Source organism: Plecotus auritus, assembly GCF_963455305.1.
Source record: "Plecotus auritus genome assembly, chromosome: 8".
NCBI lineage: Eukaryota > Metazoa > Chordata > Mammalia > Chiroptera > Vespertilionidae > Plecotus > Plecotus auritus.
Window position 1 is genome coordinate 11,644,523 of NC_137782.1, and position 15,475 is coordinate 11,659,997.

The window sequence follows — 15,475 nt, forward strand, 5'->3', positions numbered from 1 at the left end:
GGTGAGCAGTTACATAACCCGCAGGGAGATTTTTTCCATCAGCTCAGGCTGTGCCAGCTTTCCAGCGGCGGCCGCGGCAGGTAGAGGCGCCCTGTCTGGGCTGGCCGTGCCTGGGCAGGGCAGCGATGCTGCGATCTGGAGCGGCTTAGCATAGCTCAGATTCCCACTGGCGGCTGGGGGCTGGCCACTCGCTGAGCTGCGGACGGATCTGCTGTCTCCTGCTGGCCTGCTCTGGGGAGGAGGAGGTGCTGGGGGTGAGCTGCCAGCCAGCCAGGGGTGACCCTCTGGGGCCCAGGACACCCGAGCTGGCCTTCTCCGATAACCCACTTATCTGCAGGCCTGCCTCGGCATGGCAGCTTCAGACAGGGAAGCGCCCAGCCAGGTTCTATCAGGGGATTTAGCAGGAAAAATGAAGCCGGGTGGGGGGTGAGGGTGTGCAGGGAAGAGGACACAGCCTGGCAAGGGACCCGGGCGATGGTGAAACCATTCCTGACCTCGGTAAAGCTCCCGGCCCAGAGATGGGAGGGGACAGAATGCCGTTCCGTCCCCTCTGCTGCCCACCTTGGTCCCCACTGAACTGGGCATCTGGAACCAGGCATTGGATGCCTGCCGAACACCAACTAGGTGCTGCCACAGTGGGGGGTTGGGGAGGAACGGGACACAAAGACGACAGGACACAGTCACTGCCCCAGGACACCTGGGGACACAGTTTTGGAAAAGGAAAGGCTGACTGGCAGGCTGCTGTCCTGGACGCCTCTGGGACTGACTGGGGCCCGGTGATCATTTTCCTTCTTCTGCTTATTTTCAGATTAAAAACACAAAATGCTTTTTCTCCCCTGATCAAGCCATGAGCTGATTCTGTCCCACTGAATATCCCCAATTTTCAGAGGGGCTTTCGATTTAGCACTTTCAGGAGCCCCCACGCCCCCACCCCCAAACCGCACAGTCAGAGAGAACTGGTCTGAATGCTCACTTTGGGACAGTCTGGCCGGGGCCTTGAATAAGACACCTAGCCTTGGGACAATACCCACACCTGCACCGCGGAGAAGACGGAGGATGGGCAGGTTTACAGAGACAGCACCGTGCACAGGCCCTGCCGCGCGTGTGGTGTACAGCAGATGCTCAGTAAGTGTTTGCTGAGAGAAAGAGATGAGGATTGGGAGAAAGGAGGTAAAATTCACTCATGCCAAAGCAAGTGTGGGCAACAAGCATGGCAAGGAGACACCGGGCTCCCCCCTCTGGGGTTCGGTGAGGTGGGCCAAGAGCCTTGGCACCAGCCGAGCATCACTCTCCCCGTCGGGGCAGCCGTACCTGCCAAACGCCTGTGACAACCAGTCTCCATGACAGGTGAGGCAAGCCTGCCAGTGCCCACCCTGAGGGAATGTGCGTGCCAGCCCTGCATGGCCCTCGCAGGACACGACCTTCAGCACGGGCATTGACGACTCACAGGGTGCTCGGGTGCCAGCCAGCAGGTGGGGCAGCCTGCTTTGGTAAAGAGATCTTTGGTGGGCCCGAAGTCACCCTCCTCCATCTGCCCACGAGGAAAGCTGCTGCCTTGGCGCTGGCCCTGGCTCTACCCTCCCGACTCCCAGCAGCAGTGGAGGAGCTCGGGGTGGGCCCGGCCCAGGGCTGCACTCGGCCTCAGGAATGAGCAGAACAATGCGCTGCTATCCCTGGGTATGCCCGGCTGGGCCAACAGTAAAATTAGTTTACATGCCTGGAGTGCACGGCGGCTCAGCGGTGGGCGTGGGAAGGGAGGGAGGAGGTCCGATCAGGGGGAGAGGGTGTGATGGGAGAGCGGAACCTTGGGCCTAACAGCTTGGGGTTCACCGGGATAGAGCAAGCGGAGATGTGAAGGTATTTCCTCAGACCCCCTCGGGCCTCCAGTGGCCCAGAAAACTCAGGGGCTCGGAGACCACAGGATACCGTGCAATTATTCTAGATGGCTGGGTTTTGAAATCCCCACTGATAGCTTCTTTCATGAGGCAGATTCCTGATTTCCTCAAGCTTCTGACCCTTAGAAGCTATTGCGTGGATGGGGGTGTAGTATGGCGTGGAGTCTGGAGCTTGGGTGCTGGGCTGACCACCCCACTCAGCCCCGTCACTCTGGGTGGGGCTGGCAGTCTTGCTGAGCCACTGAAATGTAAATGTGGGGAAGGGTTCGTGCTCATGAAAGCACTCAGGAGAGCGGAGAAGCCCACCACACAGCAGGGAGCACTGGGTGGAGGGCCCCGCCCGCCCTGGCACAGGCACTTACTGAGCACCTACTGTGTACACGTCCTGCTGCCAGGAGCTGGGGACCCATGGAAACCCAGCCAGGATTCCTGCCCTGAAGTTTACCACCGAGAGCTGGTTAGGACTCCGGGCACCCAGGTCAGCCCCTTCCTCCTTTCCTCTGTAGCCGACGGGGTCAGAACGCCATACTTCACGCAGAGGGAAGGGTTTTGCTTTTCTGGAGACCTTGAGACAACCAGGAGAGGAGGGTCCCCCTTATGGCCAGAGTTAAGAGGACCAGCCCAGGTTCTCCGCTCAAGCTACAGAGGGGACGGATGCGTCATTCAAGCCCTGAAGATGGATCTTATCCTCTGATTTATGGAGAGGGGCAGCCAGACCAGAAAATCCCGAGCACCCCTTCCGGCACGAAAACTTACAGTTACAATCATTCCCAGAGACCCCACAGAGGCCCCTCGGAGCCCCTGTCACCGTTCAGTAGCGTTTCTGCCTATCAAAAGCCCCGAGGTCAATTTTTTAAAGAGGCTGTCTTCTGGAAAGTACTGGCAGAGAGCAATTTATTTTGAAGTCTGGTCACATTCCAGATTCCGATTTTGCGTTGTCTTTTCACAACAACCCTGCTGTGTTTTTGACTTTTTTTTTTTTTTCCTTCAAAACAAGGTATTGCATCCTTCTGTTAGAGGTGTTGTTGGCAACGGTTGCTAGGGAGAGCTGGGTTCAGTTACAGACACACTGATGCCTGCTCTAATAATACTTTGCTCTGCATAGCTCGGATGCAGACACCTCTTGGCTAAACAGGGCGCACGCATTTCAACAGAGGAGGGCTTGAACTGGTACCACCCAAGCATAGCTCGGCAAGGAGCACTCCCGAGCCCAACTGGCCAGCCAGGGGTGGTGACAGGGCAGTGCCGGGCGGAGGGGGCTCAGGCCTCTAATTCCTGCCATTCCGAACGTCCCATAAAAAGAGGCACGCTCATTCCTCCCCTCGCCGTGAAACTGGAGCCCTAGCCCCATTATCGCCCAATTCCCTCGTGAGGAGCCCGGCCGAGTTTTGGTGGTTTCTGTAACCCAGGGCCCCTGGGCAGCCCACATTCTCCTGGAAGTCAGAAATTGTCAAGCCACGTACTCTAGTGGGTGTGGGACTTTACAAATATGAAGGAGCCGGGAGCCGGGAGCCAGGCGGGGAGAGGCAGGCTGGGCAGCGAAGGGGATCACTCCCCAGCTTTCCCTGGGTGGCCTGGCCCCTGGCACAGCCTGGGAATGTGGGTGGAGAGTGAGGTCCTCTTCCTACAACATGTGATAGCTGCTCTCACCAATATCCGAGGCCAAGAAAAAGGAACAGGGCGGGGAGAGGAGCTGAGGACAGAGAGAAATGGGGTCAGTGGGAGAGGAGAGGCAGCGTGGGGCTCCGCCTGGTTCACTCAGAACCTCAGGACGATGGTGAGGAGCATGAAAAACGGGCCCTGGGATGTCCGGACCGGTTTCCTCACTGCACGGAGGGTAAACCGAGCACGGGCAGCGTGAAGGGATGTGTCAGCTGCTGATGTCTCCTGCTTCAGTGTTCTCCTCCCAGCTCACCCACCTCGCTCAGCGGACAGTCCAGCACCTGGCACCTATGTATTGACTCGTTTGTGGGGAGACAGGCAGGACCAGCTGGCTCGTAAGTGACAATGGTGGCACAGTCAGGGCATCTCTGGAGTATCTTCCTAATAGTGGTGCTCAACCTGTTGCGCCATAGATTCACCTGGGGAGTCCTTTAAAAAAGGATGCCCATGTCCTGGCCAGTGCTGCTTAGTAGTTAGAGCATCGGCCCGCGTGCCAAAGGGTCGCGGGTCCAATTAATTCCCAGTCAGCGGCATGTGCCTGGGTTGCAGGTTTGATCCCCGGCCTAGTTGGGACGCGTGCAGGAGGCAACCAATTGATGTATTTCTCTTACATCGATGTTTCTCTCTCTCTCCCCCAGCTCCCTCCCTCTTTTCCACTCTCTCTACAAATCAATGGAAACAACAAAAAGGATGCCCAGGCCCCATGCCCGGACAGTCTGATTCAGTGGGCTGGGGTAGGGGCCCTGCCCGCATGTTTTGAAAGCTCCTTCCCACGCGCGTCTAATGGACAGCTGGGCTGAAGCACGGGCCTAGGGAAAACCCGGTATTCCCAGGCTGGATCCCCACTTCCCACCATCGCACCGATGGAAGCCTGTGCCTCGGACGGCCCATCTGCGAAACTGAACCATCACCGACGGCCGTCCAATGCCCCGTCACCGGCCAGCAGCGCCGGCGTCATCGGGGAGAGTGTTAGAAATGAGCCTCTAAGGTCCACCAGACCCACTGGATCGGAATCCGCATTTCAGTAAAATCCCATGTGATTCATACGCACATTCAAGTTGAGAAACTGATCTAATGTACACGCTTGATTGGCACATAACGGACATTTAAGAAATGTCTATTAGGTAGAATTTTACTTATAAGAACACCACCAAGAGAAGAACCACATCTCAGGCAAAAAGGTTCAGTGTAGATGTGACAACGGAAGAGCGTATTTTGTGCTGTGGGATTGGTGACAGGGGTCCACAGAGACCCCAGGGTGGGGCTCTGGTATCACCATAGCTCCTGGGGGCAGTGCCTCTGGCTTCCTTCAGATGACAAAGCTAAGTCTGGCTGGGAAGGGTTAAAGGTCCTGTGACCTCCCCCCGCCCCATTTCCCTCTCCACAGGGGCTGCACCCCAGCCTGGCAGGCAGCCCTCACACGTCTGCCAAGTGTCCGCTCTATCAGAGCCTGCCCCCCCGTCCCGTGCTGCCAGCTCCCACTGCTGAAGCCCAGGCGGCAAACGTGGTTGGCCAAGGAGGGCAACATCCGAAGCCAGCTGCTGGGAGCTGTGCTCCGCGGGCACTTCACACCCTGGGCCCTTCGCAGCCAGCGCCAAGCACTAAGCCGGGTCTCAGAACTTGGACGTGGCAGCAGCAGCCAAACCTGGCCCCATGAGGGGCGTTTCAGAGGCCACCAAACTGAACCGGGGGCTGGCACGGGACCCAGTGGCCGTGGCCAGGCGTGGAAGAAGCTGAGTGTGAACCTCAGAGGGAGGAAGGAGAGGGAAGGGCTCTGGGGCTGGGCCCACGGCTGCAGCAAAGGGATATAAATCAGGTTCACCAGAAAATGAAAGCTGGTGAAAAAAGACAGCCCTGTGGGTGTTAAGGAGGGGAATGGGGCTTGATGAGCCATGCTCTCTGTTCTTGTGCTTTGTGGGTCTGGGGTGGTGTGTGGCCAGGAGTTATGCCGCCTGGAAGCCTCCGCTCACCGGCCACTTCCTGAGCTGCGGAGCGGAGCGGCAGGGCCCATGGAGGCCCAGCAAGGCATGGTGGTGGCTTCCTCGGGGCCTGGTGAGCGGATGTGGGGGGGGTGCAGTCTGTAAGGAGCTGCACATCCAGCCCGCCTTCCACGGGAGCCCAAAGGGCCTTGAATGGCGACTCAGGAGACCGAAGTGCCTGGCTTATGCCCCTGATTATGCCCTTCGAGGGGCCCCCTCCTCAGCTTACATGAAAGCTGGGGTTGGGGGTGGTGAAGAGGGAGAAGGCGAGGACGTTTACATTTCTAAATACCTGACCCACAAATGCTCCATGCAGGCAAACGCCGTGGGAAGGACAGCTCTCCTCTGCCCAGAGACAAGGTGGCCTTAGGAGGCTTGGCACACCTTGAGCCACAATATGGGGTGAGCCGGTTTCCGAGGACCAGGGGACCCAGGACTGCATACCAGGGCCCGGTCGTGGGAGAGTGAGGAAGGAAGAGGCCATGTGGCCCCTCTCGCCCTCCCCAGCCCGAGTCATCTCCAGCAGCACAGAATCCTAAGGCCGCTGCCGAGTGCTAAGCAGCTGAGCACTGGCCCAGCGAGAGCGCAGAGCCAAGCTCTGGCTGACGGTGTGAACCTGGTCGAGAAGCCCCGTTTCTCAGCTTTCAGTTTAGTCCTCTCTCTCTCTGTCCTGGTGTTTGCCAGACGGTGTCTCTCAGCACAGCAGTTCCGCGAGAAGTCATTAGCGGGGGGCTGTGGGGAGGACTTCGCTGAGTTCAATGCAGCCTAACAGGTTCCCTTCCTCTGTTGCGGGCCAGTCTGCTTGTGGACTAATGGAGAGGCCAGTGTCGGGCCACGGAGCCCCTTTTGTGGGTGAGCATTTGCAGGATTGATGCCATGTGGGACACCATGGGCGAGGCCGCTCTAACCAGGGGTCATTGGAAGAAATGCCTGACCTGGGCAGGATCCTGGGTGGTCCCATGGTCAGGCTGCCCTTCCCGGCTGGTGCATCATCCCATGCCCTATATGTCTGTCTGTCCCTGGCTTTGGCGAGGTTACCGGGGTCTGGCAGCCGCTGTCCAGAAATCTTGCCCTATCCTGGACAAAAGCCAAGGCCACAGGCCACAGGCTGATCCCATCCTGGACACCCCGTTGCCACCCCCCACACGCTCCCGGGACATTCCGGCCTGCAAGGAACATGTCCAATGTGCAAATCCCTCAGGTAATGCGGGAATTCGTCACCAGGGGAGCGTGGGCGATCCAGGAATGGGAACCCGATCAGGGCCCGGAGCTGGAGATGCAGCCCCGGCCAGCCAGCGAGGGCTCAGGTTGCAGTGAGCAGGCTCCTCGGGAAGAGGAGAGGACAGCGGGACGGAGCCCTCTGAGCTGTGCGTGGAGAGGGCTCCTGCCTCCCTGTCTGAGGGGAAAGACAGCAGACCACGGACCAGGTGGCTGAGACCAGGTGGCCATCTGTCCTAGTTCACACCTGGTGTCTAGAGGAATGATGAGCAGGCACCCTCTGGCTCGTGCACTGTGGTTTGGATGACCCATTGTTACCTGGTTAAGAGAGACCTGCAGGTACACTCTTCCAGCCCTAATGTGCAGAACTTGCAAGCTACTGTTCCCCGTTACCTGCACTGGAAACGCAATTCCTATCTCGACTAGTCTAATGTTCAGAGTAAAAGCAGAGATGGCTTTTCTCGAGTCAAGGATAGTCCCTGGCCTGGCGTGGCCAACGTGCCCTGCTACCTGCTACCTGTCCCTGATGCCACCAGTTCACCTACTACCATCCCTGGTAGCCGAGCTGGCATCAGCCCCCCAGCTCCGCACTCGACATGAAACTGCTGGGCTCAGTCTAAGTGCCCACGCTCACGCCTGCTACACACTCACCCCAGTAAAACCATCGTGGAGCTCTGCCACCGTGGAGGAAAGACTGAGGAGCCAGATGAAGCTTCCGGGGGCGGACGGTTTTAACTGGGAAAGCACCAAGGAATAACCAGGGGTCCTCAAACTACGGCCCGCGGGCCACACGCGGCCCGCCGAGGACATTTATCCGGCCCGCCAGGTGCCGCTGCCTGTCCTGCTTAGCAGCTGACTCATCCCGGGCCCGCAGTGCGCATAGGAATTTGTTCATAGTTTTTTTTTTAAACTATAGTCCGGCCCTCCAACGGTCTGAGGGACAGTGAACTGGCCCCTGTTTAAAAAGTTTGAGGACTCCTGAATAAGACTATTAAATCACCATGCTCCCCTCTGCCGCATGAGGGTTTCAGGAAGCTCAGAGCATCAGCACACAGACCAGACCTTCCCTGCTCAAGGCCCTTGTACCTTCTGCTCAGACCCATCTAAGCACCAGCTACAACCAACAGCACCACCTCCAGGGGTGGGGGCTGGGGGGCTGGTCCTGGAGAGGGGGAGCAAGAAGAGAGAAGGCCACCGCAAGGTCATGTCTACTCAGACGTGAGAGGTCAAAGCACAGGCTGGTGAAGACCGCGAGCCAGCCCGCTTATCATGGAAATAGAAAGAGGCAGAGGCCGGTTAAACATGACGCACCTATAAAAGTATATTGGGCCACCGTAACCATGGAGCCCTCACACAAACACACGTAAATCCGGCCACTCAGCCCTTGCCCCTTGAGTGCCTTCTTATTTTCTATAATTAATCGGGCAAGGGTGGAACTTGGGAAAAGTTCAACCGTGGTCAGAATTTGCAGCCTTCTCTCTAGTAATAACCCCGGGGGCAGGGAGGGGGGGCGGCCGGAGACGCAGCTGCCGGTGTCGGTTACCTGGAGCATGTTGAGCAGCAGGCTGCGGAACTTGGTCCCCTCCACCATGAAGAGCGCCATCTTGTCGCAGAGCTTGGCGGCCGTGAAGGCGAAGCTGCGGTCGGACACGGCCTTGTGGTAGATGGTCCGCACGATCTCGCCCAGCATCTCCTCGGAGTTGGTCGAGTTCTGGGCCTCCTCCATGAAGGTGCTGAGCTTGGCGTCCACGTCGCTGCAGTTGTTGCGCATGCTGTTCAGGATCTCAATCAGCTTGTCCATCTTGTTCTGCTGCGGGGTCGGGGGCTCCACGGCCACCTCGTCCTGGGGGCAGGCAGACAAAGCGAGGCGGCCTGAGTGGAGCCGAGGTTCTGTGTGTGTGTGTGTGTGTGTGTGTGTGTGTGTGTGTGTGTATTGGGGAGTGGCCCGCACGGGAAGTGTGCCACCCCCAGAAAGGACCCAGCCCCACCTTCTAGAACCCGGGTCTGGTTCCCCCCAGGAATGCTGACCTCCACCAAGGACCCTCAGCCCCACGCTCTCTGCTGCCCTTGTCCTTGGCCCCTGTGACATCCCTTCTAGTGAGTTCTACCTCTCACCCAGGATTCTCACGTGTATGGGTTCTGTTTGTCTACGGGTCCATCAAAGGTCTCAATCCAGAAATGGTTTAATAGGGCTTATAGAAGATGAAATAGGATAACAAATAAAAACTGGGCCAAAGAGAAAACGAGGGCAGGAAGACTAGGTCGGGAAGGAAGGTGGCATCCAAAATGCCTGCTATACTGGTCAGACGCACCCAGGGAGTAGCTCTAGGCTCCTGGAGCCCACAGTGGTTGTGTTCTCTGGACATAGGGTTCCCTGTGGCCACGGCCATGGCCACAGCTTTGTGTCCTATGGAGACTGGGCTGGCCTTCTACCCACGAACACTTCACACCAAAGAATCCTCCAGTGTGTCACCAAAATGACGGGCCCTTCCAGGAGGAAAATCTCAGATAGAAAGCCTACACCCTCCTGAAGTTTCTTTTTACAGAGAGGAAGGGAGAGGGATAGAGAGCTAGAAACATCGATGAGAGAGAAACATCGATCAGCTGCCTCCTGCACACCTCCCACTGGGGATGTGCCCGCAACCAAGGTACATGCCCTTGACCGGAATCGAACCCGGGACCCTTCAGTCCGCAGGCCGACGCTCTATCCACTGAGCCAAACCGGTTTTGGCACTCCTGAAGTTTCAATGCCACGGTCCCAGAGGCAGGCGGGAGGAGGAAAAATGGCCCCTGACAGCCGCAAAAGTACTTACTCAAGCACAACAGGCTGGTGGCCGAGAGTGTGAGGGACTTAACTGCTGGGGTGTGAGGGCAGGTGATGGGCAGGATCAAGGGCATGAAGGAAGGTCTGCACTGGCCCCTCTGTTCTCAACAAGGAGAGCTCTGGGCTAGGGCACGGACGGAGGTTCCGGAACCTGCTCTCTGCTTCCAGCACGTGGCTTGGAAAGTGGTGTCACTCCGAACCTCCCATCGCCCCCAGGCATGGCCTCTTCCTCCTTCCCCTCTCCCCCCCTCTTCGGCTGGGGGCTGGTACCACGAGCCCACTTGAGGGTCCAGAAGCTGAGGAGCCAGAATGTGCTGGAGGGGCTCATGCAGGTGCCAGGGGTCCCTAAGGCAGTGGCGGCTCCCGCTTCTCTCCACAGGGTGCCCCAGGCCCTCAAACCCGTGCCCACCTACCAACGTGCCTACCTCACGCGTGCTCCCTGGTGGAAGAGAACAATGAAAATGCAATTACCGGTCCCTTTTCCTTCAGCCTCCGCCGCAGCCTGTCTTTGGAAGACGGGAGCAGGGTAACTTTGGGCCGCTCCCCGATGCGCTCGGGGGTAACACTGTCTTTACGCTTTGCCTCGGCCTCCGGGGCTCCCGGCTGCTGTGGGGGCAGCCTCTCAGAAGCCGCTGGGGCCGGGCCATCGGGACTGTGGGGGGGCTCGAGGCCACTGTGCCCGGTGTCCCCCAGGGCGTCCTCAAGCTTGGGGCTGTCCACGGTCACGGTCTCTTTAGCATTGCGGTGGGTGCCTGCCTCTCCCTTGTCGCCGGGTGGGTGCTTCATGTTGCCATGGTGCCAGCGCCGGTTCTGGCTGTAGCCGTGATGGGTGGGCCTCCCTGAGGGGTGGGGTGCCGAGCCCCCCTGGTAGGACTTCTGATGGTCCCTGTTGTGTTTGGCACTGCCCGGCTGGTGGTCGCCGTGCTGTTGGGGCTTGCTCCCTCCTGGAGGTCTCTGCTGCCGTCTGCAAACCACAGGGAAAGACAGAGAGGGTCACGGGGTGGGCTGTGCAGGGTCCCTGCATCCAAACACTGAGAGAGGAATTCACCGAGTTGCTCACTTAGTCATTCTGTCAACACCCCCACTGGGTACCTGCTGTGTGCCAAGCTCTGTGACAGGCCTGGGGATACAGCAGGGAATGAGATGACAGGTCCCTGAGATTATAGAGGAATTAAATCAATCCTTGGCTATAATAAGTATTTTATTCCCCTGGTAGAATATGCATTAGCTCATGTGCAGGGAATACAATTAAAACGATACAATAGCTGTGCAGTGAGCCCTCCTAACTCTGTCTGCAGCCACTCTGTGTCCTCTTGAAGCAACTGTTATCATTTTGTGAATCTTCCCAACATATTCGATACATGTCCTGGCAAAAAGATATACACAGACCTGCATCTGATAACAACTATCCTGTGAATGACTTAAAAAACAATCCTCAACCAAGGACATGCTTAGAGAGAGGAAGGGAGAAAGAGAGAAACATCAGTGTGAGAGAGAAACATCGACCGGTTACCGGGGCTCAAACCCACAACCCAGGTATGTGCCCTGACGGGGAGTGGAACTGGCAACCTTTCAGTGCACAGGGCGATGCTGCTCAACCAACTGAGCCACGCTGGCAGGGCTCCTGGTCATGACTGCTTACCGTAATGTCTCTTGAAAAGCTGCATCATTTGTTAAACAACTTTTTTTTTTTGATACACTGACATTTTTACCCCCCAAACCCAATAACAAAATATGCTATAAACAGTTGTTATAAGCTGAATTGTGCTCCTCCCACCTCAATCCATGTGTCGAAGCCCCAACCCCCAGAACCTCAAAAAGTGACTGTGTGTGAAGATAGGGCCTTCCTAAGGGTGATTCAGTTAAAGGGAGGCTGTGAGGATGGAGCCCAATCCAATGTGACTATTGTCTTTATTTTTAGCATGTTTACTTATCCATTTGAGAGAGAGAGAGGGGTGGGGCGCTGAGCCCCCATGGATGGTCCCTGTTGTGTTTGGCACTGCCCGGCTGGTGGTCGCTGTGCTGTTCCACTTATTTATGCATTCATTGGTTGATTCCTGAACGTACTCTAACCGGGGATTGAACCCGCAACCTGGTAGGAATGCTGCTCTAACCAACTGAGCTACCCAGCCAGGGCATGGCTGTTGTCTTCCTAAGCGATTAGGACAGACGTGCTCATGCACAGAAGAAGGACCATATGAGGACACAGCAAGAAGGTGGCCATCTGAAAGCTAAGGAGAGAGGCCTCAGAGGAAACCAAACCTGCCAACACCTTGATCTTGGACCTTCAGCCCCCAGAACTATGAGGAAATAAATTCCTGTTGTTTAGCCACCCAGACTGTGGGATATTGTTATGGCAACCCAAGCTGACAAATATAGAAGTGATATTTAGTATAATGATTTTATGCAAAGACAGGCTCACCGATTTACTTGACACAACACTTTCTAAGCAGAGCATACCATACGGGACAAATCTGAGGTGTGTGCCATGGTACAAGCCAAATATTTTGATTTGTGGATTGAAGGCAAGTGAGTTGGGGGGTGCATTTTGGTGATCTTTCAGTCTTGTGCACAGGGATCTTCCGTCCCCGGAAGGCCTGTGTTCCATCTCATCCTGTGCCATGGCTTTATGTGAGTGCAGCTGGAGAACAAGATAACCATGAGTCTCTCAAAAGCTGTACAGTCAGAAAGACTTTAACTTCTAAAACACGAGGCCCACACCGTCCGCTGTGACCTACCTTGCACTGCATTTTATGGACGGATTATATTTATTCTCTTTCAAATTATTATCACTGATATAAACTCAACTCGAATGTTCCCCTGATAATTTTGTATCTGTGAAAATTTAGGGGTACCTTGGGCTGGGGTTGAACACCATTTTCCCATTAAAATGAATTAAAAAATGTATTATTTTTGATAACATTTTTTTAAAGCTTTCTCTAAGTGGCAGGGTTTTCAGGGAAAATTAGTTGTTAAGTACGAGACAGGTGTATGGTGTTCATTTTGTTTCCACACAAATAAGTTATAATACCCTGTGTACAGTAGTCCCCTCTTATCCGCAGGGGAGATATGCCAAGACCCCCAGGGGCTGCCTGCACCTTCTATACACTAGGTGGCTTTCCCCCATTACATGCAACATTTTCACATAAAGGAAGCACTTCCCGGCTTCTCTGTGGCATATCCAAACGGCCAGCAGCACTGCGCTTGCACTTTGGGGCTTTAAGTAAAATAAGGGTCGCTAGAACACAAGCATGGTGATACCATGCCAGTTGATCTGATAACCCAGGTGGCTACTAAGTGACTAAGTGGTGGTGGGGGGCATATACAGCGTGGAGACATGGAACAAAGGGGTGATTCATGTCCAGGGTGGGAGGGAGTGGTGGGATGGTGCGAGATTTCATCACGCTACTCAGAATGGTGTGCAATTTAAAACGTATGAATTGTTTATTTCTGGAATTTTCCATTTATGTTTTCAGACCAAGGTTGACCCTAGGTAACTGAAACTGTGGAAAGTGAGACCGTGGATAAGGGGGACTGCTGTATTAGAAGCAGACATCTGTGTGGCTCTGGATGGAAATTGGGCAGTTGGTTACAAAAGCCTCTATGACATGCAAACCGCTGGGCCTCGCACGGCAATTCCACTTGCGGCAATTTACAAAGGAAACAATCCAAGACGTGCATAGGGATGCAGGTACAAGGATGCTCGTAACAGCCATGCTTGTAGCAGCAAAAAAACAATATAGAGTAATTAAGAATGTGGTGAAGGAGTTCACTCTTGTTGATGGAAGAAAGCATGTGTTGTAAGTGTGCAGCACAAGGCTTTTTTTTTTTTTTTAAAGGCAAGTATTTATATGCATAGAAAAATCTGGAAGGAAACACGCCAAAATGTTAACAGTGGTTTTCGAAATGAACATGTATTTATTTTTCTCAACTTTTTATTGTGAGGTAGTTATAGAATCCCACGCAGTTGTAGGAAATAGTGCAGAGAGATCTTTTGTATCCTTTACCCCGTTTCTTTCCGTGGAAACGTCTTGCAAAACTATAGTACAGGATTTTTGACATTGATACAGTCAAGGTACAACACATTTCCATCACCACAAAGATCCTTCATCTCCTCCTTTAATAGTCATACCCACTTCCCTCCCACCACCCTTCCTTAGCCCCTGGGAACAACTCATCTAGTCTCCATTTCTACAATGTTGTCATCTCCGGAATCCTATCTAATAAAAGAGTAATATGCAAATTAACCATCACTCCGCCATACCCACTAGCCAATCAGGAGCAAGTATGCAAATTAACCCCAACCAAGATGGCTACAGCCACAGAGAGAGCAGGAGGGAGGCTTGGGTTTCCCCCGCGATGGAGGAAGCCAAGCTTTCCACACACCCTGGCCGGCCCAGGCCTCAGCTAAAGGCTACAAAGTTTCAATTGTAGAAGATAAATAAACCCCAGATACCAGGGCCTCCGCTTGGGTCGCTGGGGGGTGTGGCTGGCCTGCAAACCACCACAGGCCCCTCGCCCAGGCCATCCCACGCCCCAAGGGAACCCCCACCCTGATCCGGGACACCCTTCAGGGCAAACCAGCTGGCCCCCATCCATGCACCAGGCCTCTATCCTATGTAATAAAAGAGTAATATGCAGAATGACCATCACTCCAACACACAAGATGGCTGCCCCCATGTGGACACAAGACAGCCACCACAAGATGGCCAGCAGGGGAGGGCAGTTGGGAGGGACCAGGCCTGCAAGGGAGGGCAGTTAGGGGTTACCAGGCTGGCAGAGGAAGGAAGTTGGGGGCAAACAGGCTGGCAGGGGAGCAGTTAGACATCAATCAGGCTGGCAGGGGAGTGGTTAGGGGGTGATCAGGCTGGCAGGCAGAAGCGGTTAGGGGCAATCAAGAAGGCAGGCAGGCGAGCAGTTGGGAGCTAGCAGTCCTGGATTGTGAGAGGGATGTCCAACTGCCCGTTTAGGCCCGATCCTACCTGGATCGGGTCTAAATGGGCAGTCGGACATCCCTTGAGGGGTCCCAGATTGGAGAGGGTGCAGGCTGAGCTGAGGGACCTGCCCCCCTGCCCCCTTGCCGCACCCCCCCCTCCCCCCCGTGCAGGAATTTCGTGAACCGGGCCTCTAGTGTTACATAAATGGAATAAAAAGTCCATTGGGATTGACTTTGTCCACTCAGCATAATTCTAGGAGATTCATCCACGTGGCTGTGTGCATCAACAGTTCATTCCTTTTCACTGCTGGCTAGTATTCCATAGCGTGGATGTACCAGTGAGTTTAACTATTTACCCGTGGAAGGACAGCTGGCTGTTTCCGGTTATTGGCTATTGTGCATAAAGCTGCTAGGAACACGCGTGCACAGGTTTTGGTGTGGACACAGGTTTTTTTTTTATTTATTTAAAAAATTTTTTTTTAAAAAATATATTTTATTGATTTTTTACAGAGAGGAAGGGAGAGGGATAGAGAGCTAGAAACATCGATGAGAGAGAAACATCGATCAGCTGCCTCCTGCACACCTCCCACTGGGGATGTGCCCGCAACCAAGGTACATGCCCTTGACCGGAATCGAACCCGGGACCCTTCAGTCCGTAGGCCGACGCTCTATCCATTGAGCCAAACCGGTTTCGGCGGTGTGGACACAGTTTTTGTTTCTCTGGGACAAAATGGAGCCTGGGAGCACCACTGCTGGGCCCAAGGGCAGTTGCGTATTTAGTTTTTTACGACAACGTTGAACCGTTTCCCAGAGAGGCTGTACCATCTGACATTCCCATCAGCAATGCAGGAGACGTTCCCAGGCATTACCTTGTTGGGTACTTTCTCAGCCCCACCTTTCTCGCATCTCCTTTCTGGACTCTAAGGACCGTTCATTCTTTTTCAGTCCACTTCTCTCTGTG

The 15,475-nt window shown here is 55.0% G+C and overlaps 1 protein-coding gene across 8 annotated transcripts in view; it reads right to left on the bottom strand.

Annotated features, from left to right (window-relative positions):
- Positions 1-15,475, bottom strand: part of CTIF (cap binding complex dependent translation initiation factor) — a 236,832-nt gene that overhangs the window by 68,758 nt on the left and 152,599 nt on the right. For all 8 annotated transcript variants that reach the window (XM_080684486.1, XM_080684492.1, XM_080684493.1 and 5 more), the window contains 2 exons: positions 10,050-10,542; positions 8,298-8,597 (listed from right to left, as the gene is read on the bottom strand). In XM_080684486.1, coding sequence (XP_080540612.1) covers positions 8,298-8,597; positions 10,050-10,542 — 793 coding nt within the window. The remainder of the gene's footprint in view (positions 1-8,297; positions 8,598-10,049; positions 10,543-15,475) is intronic.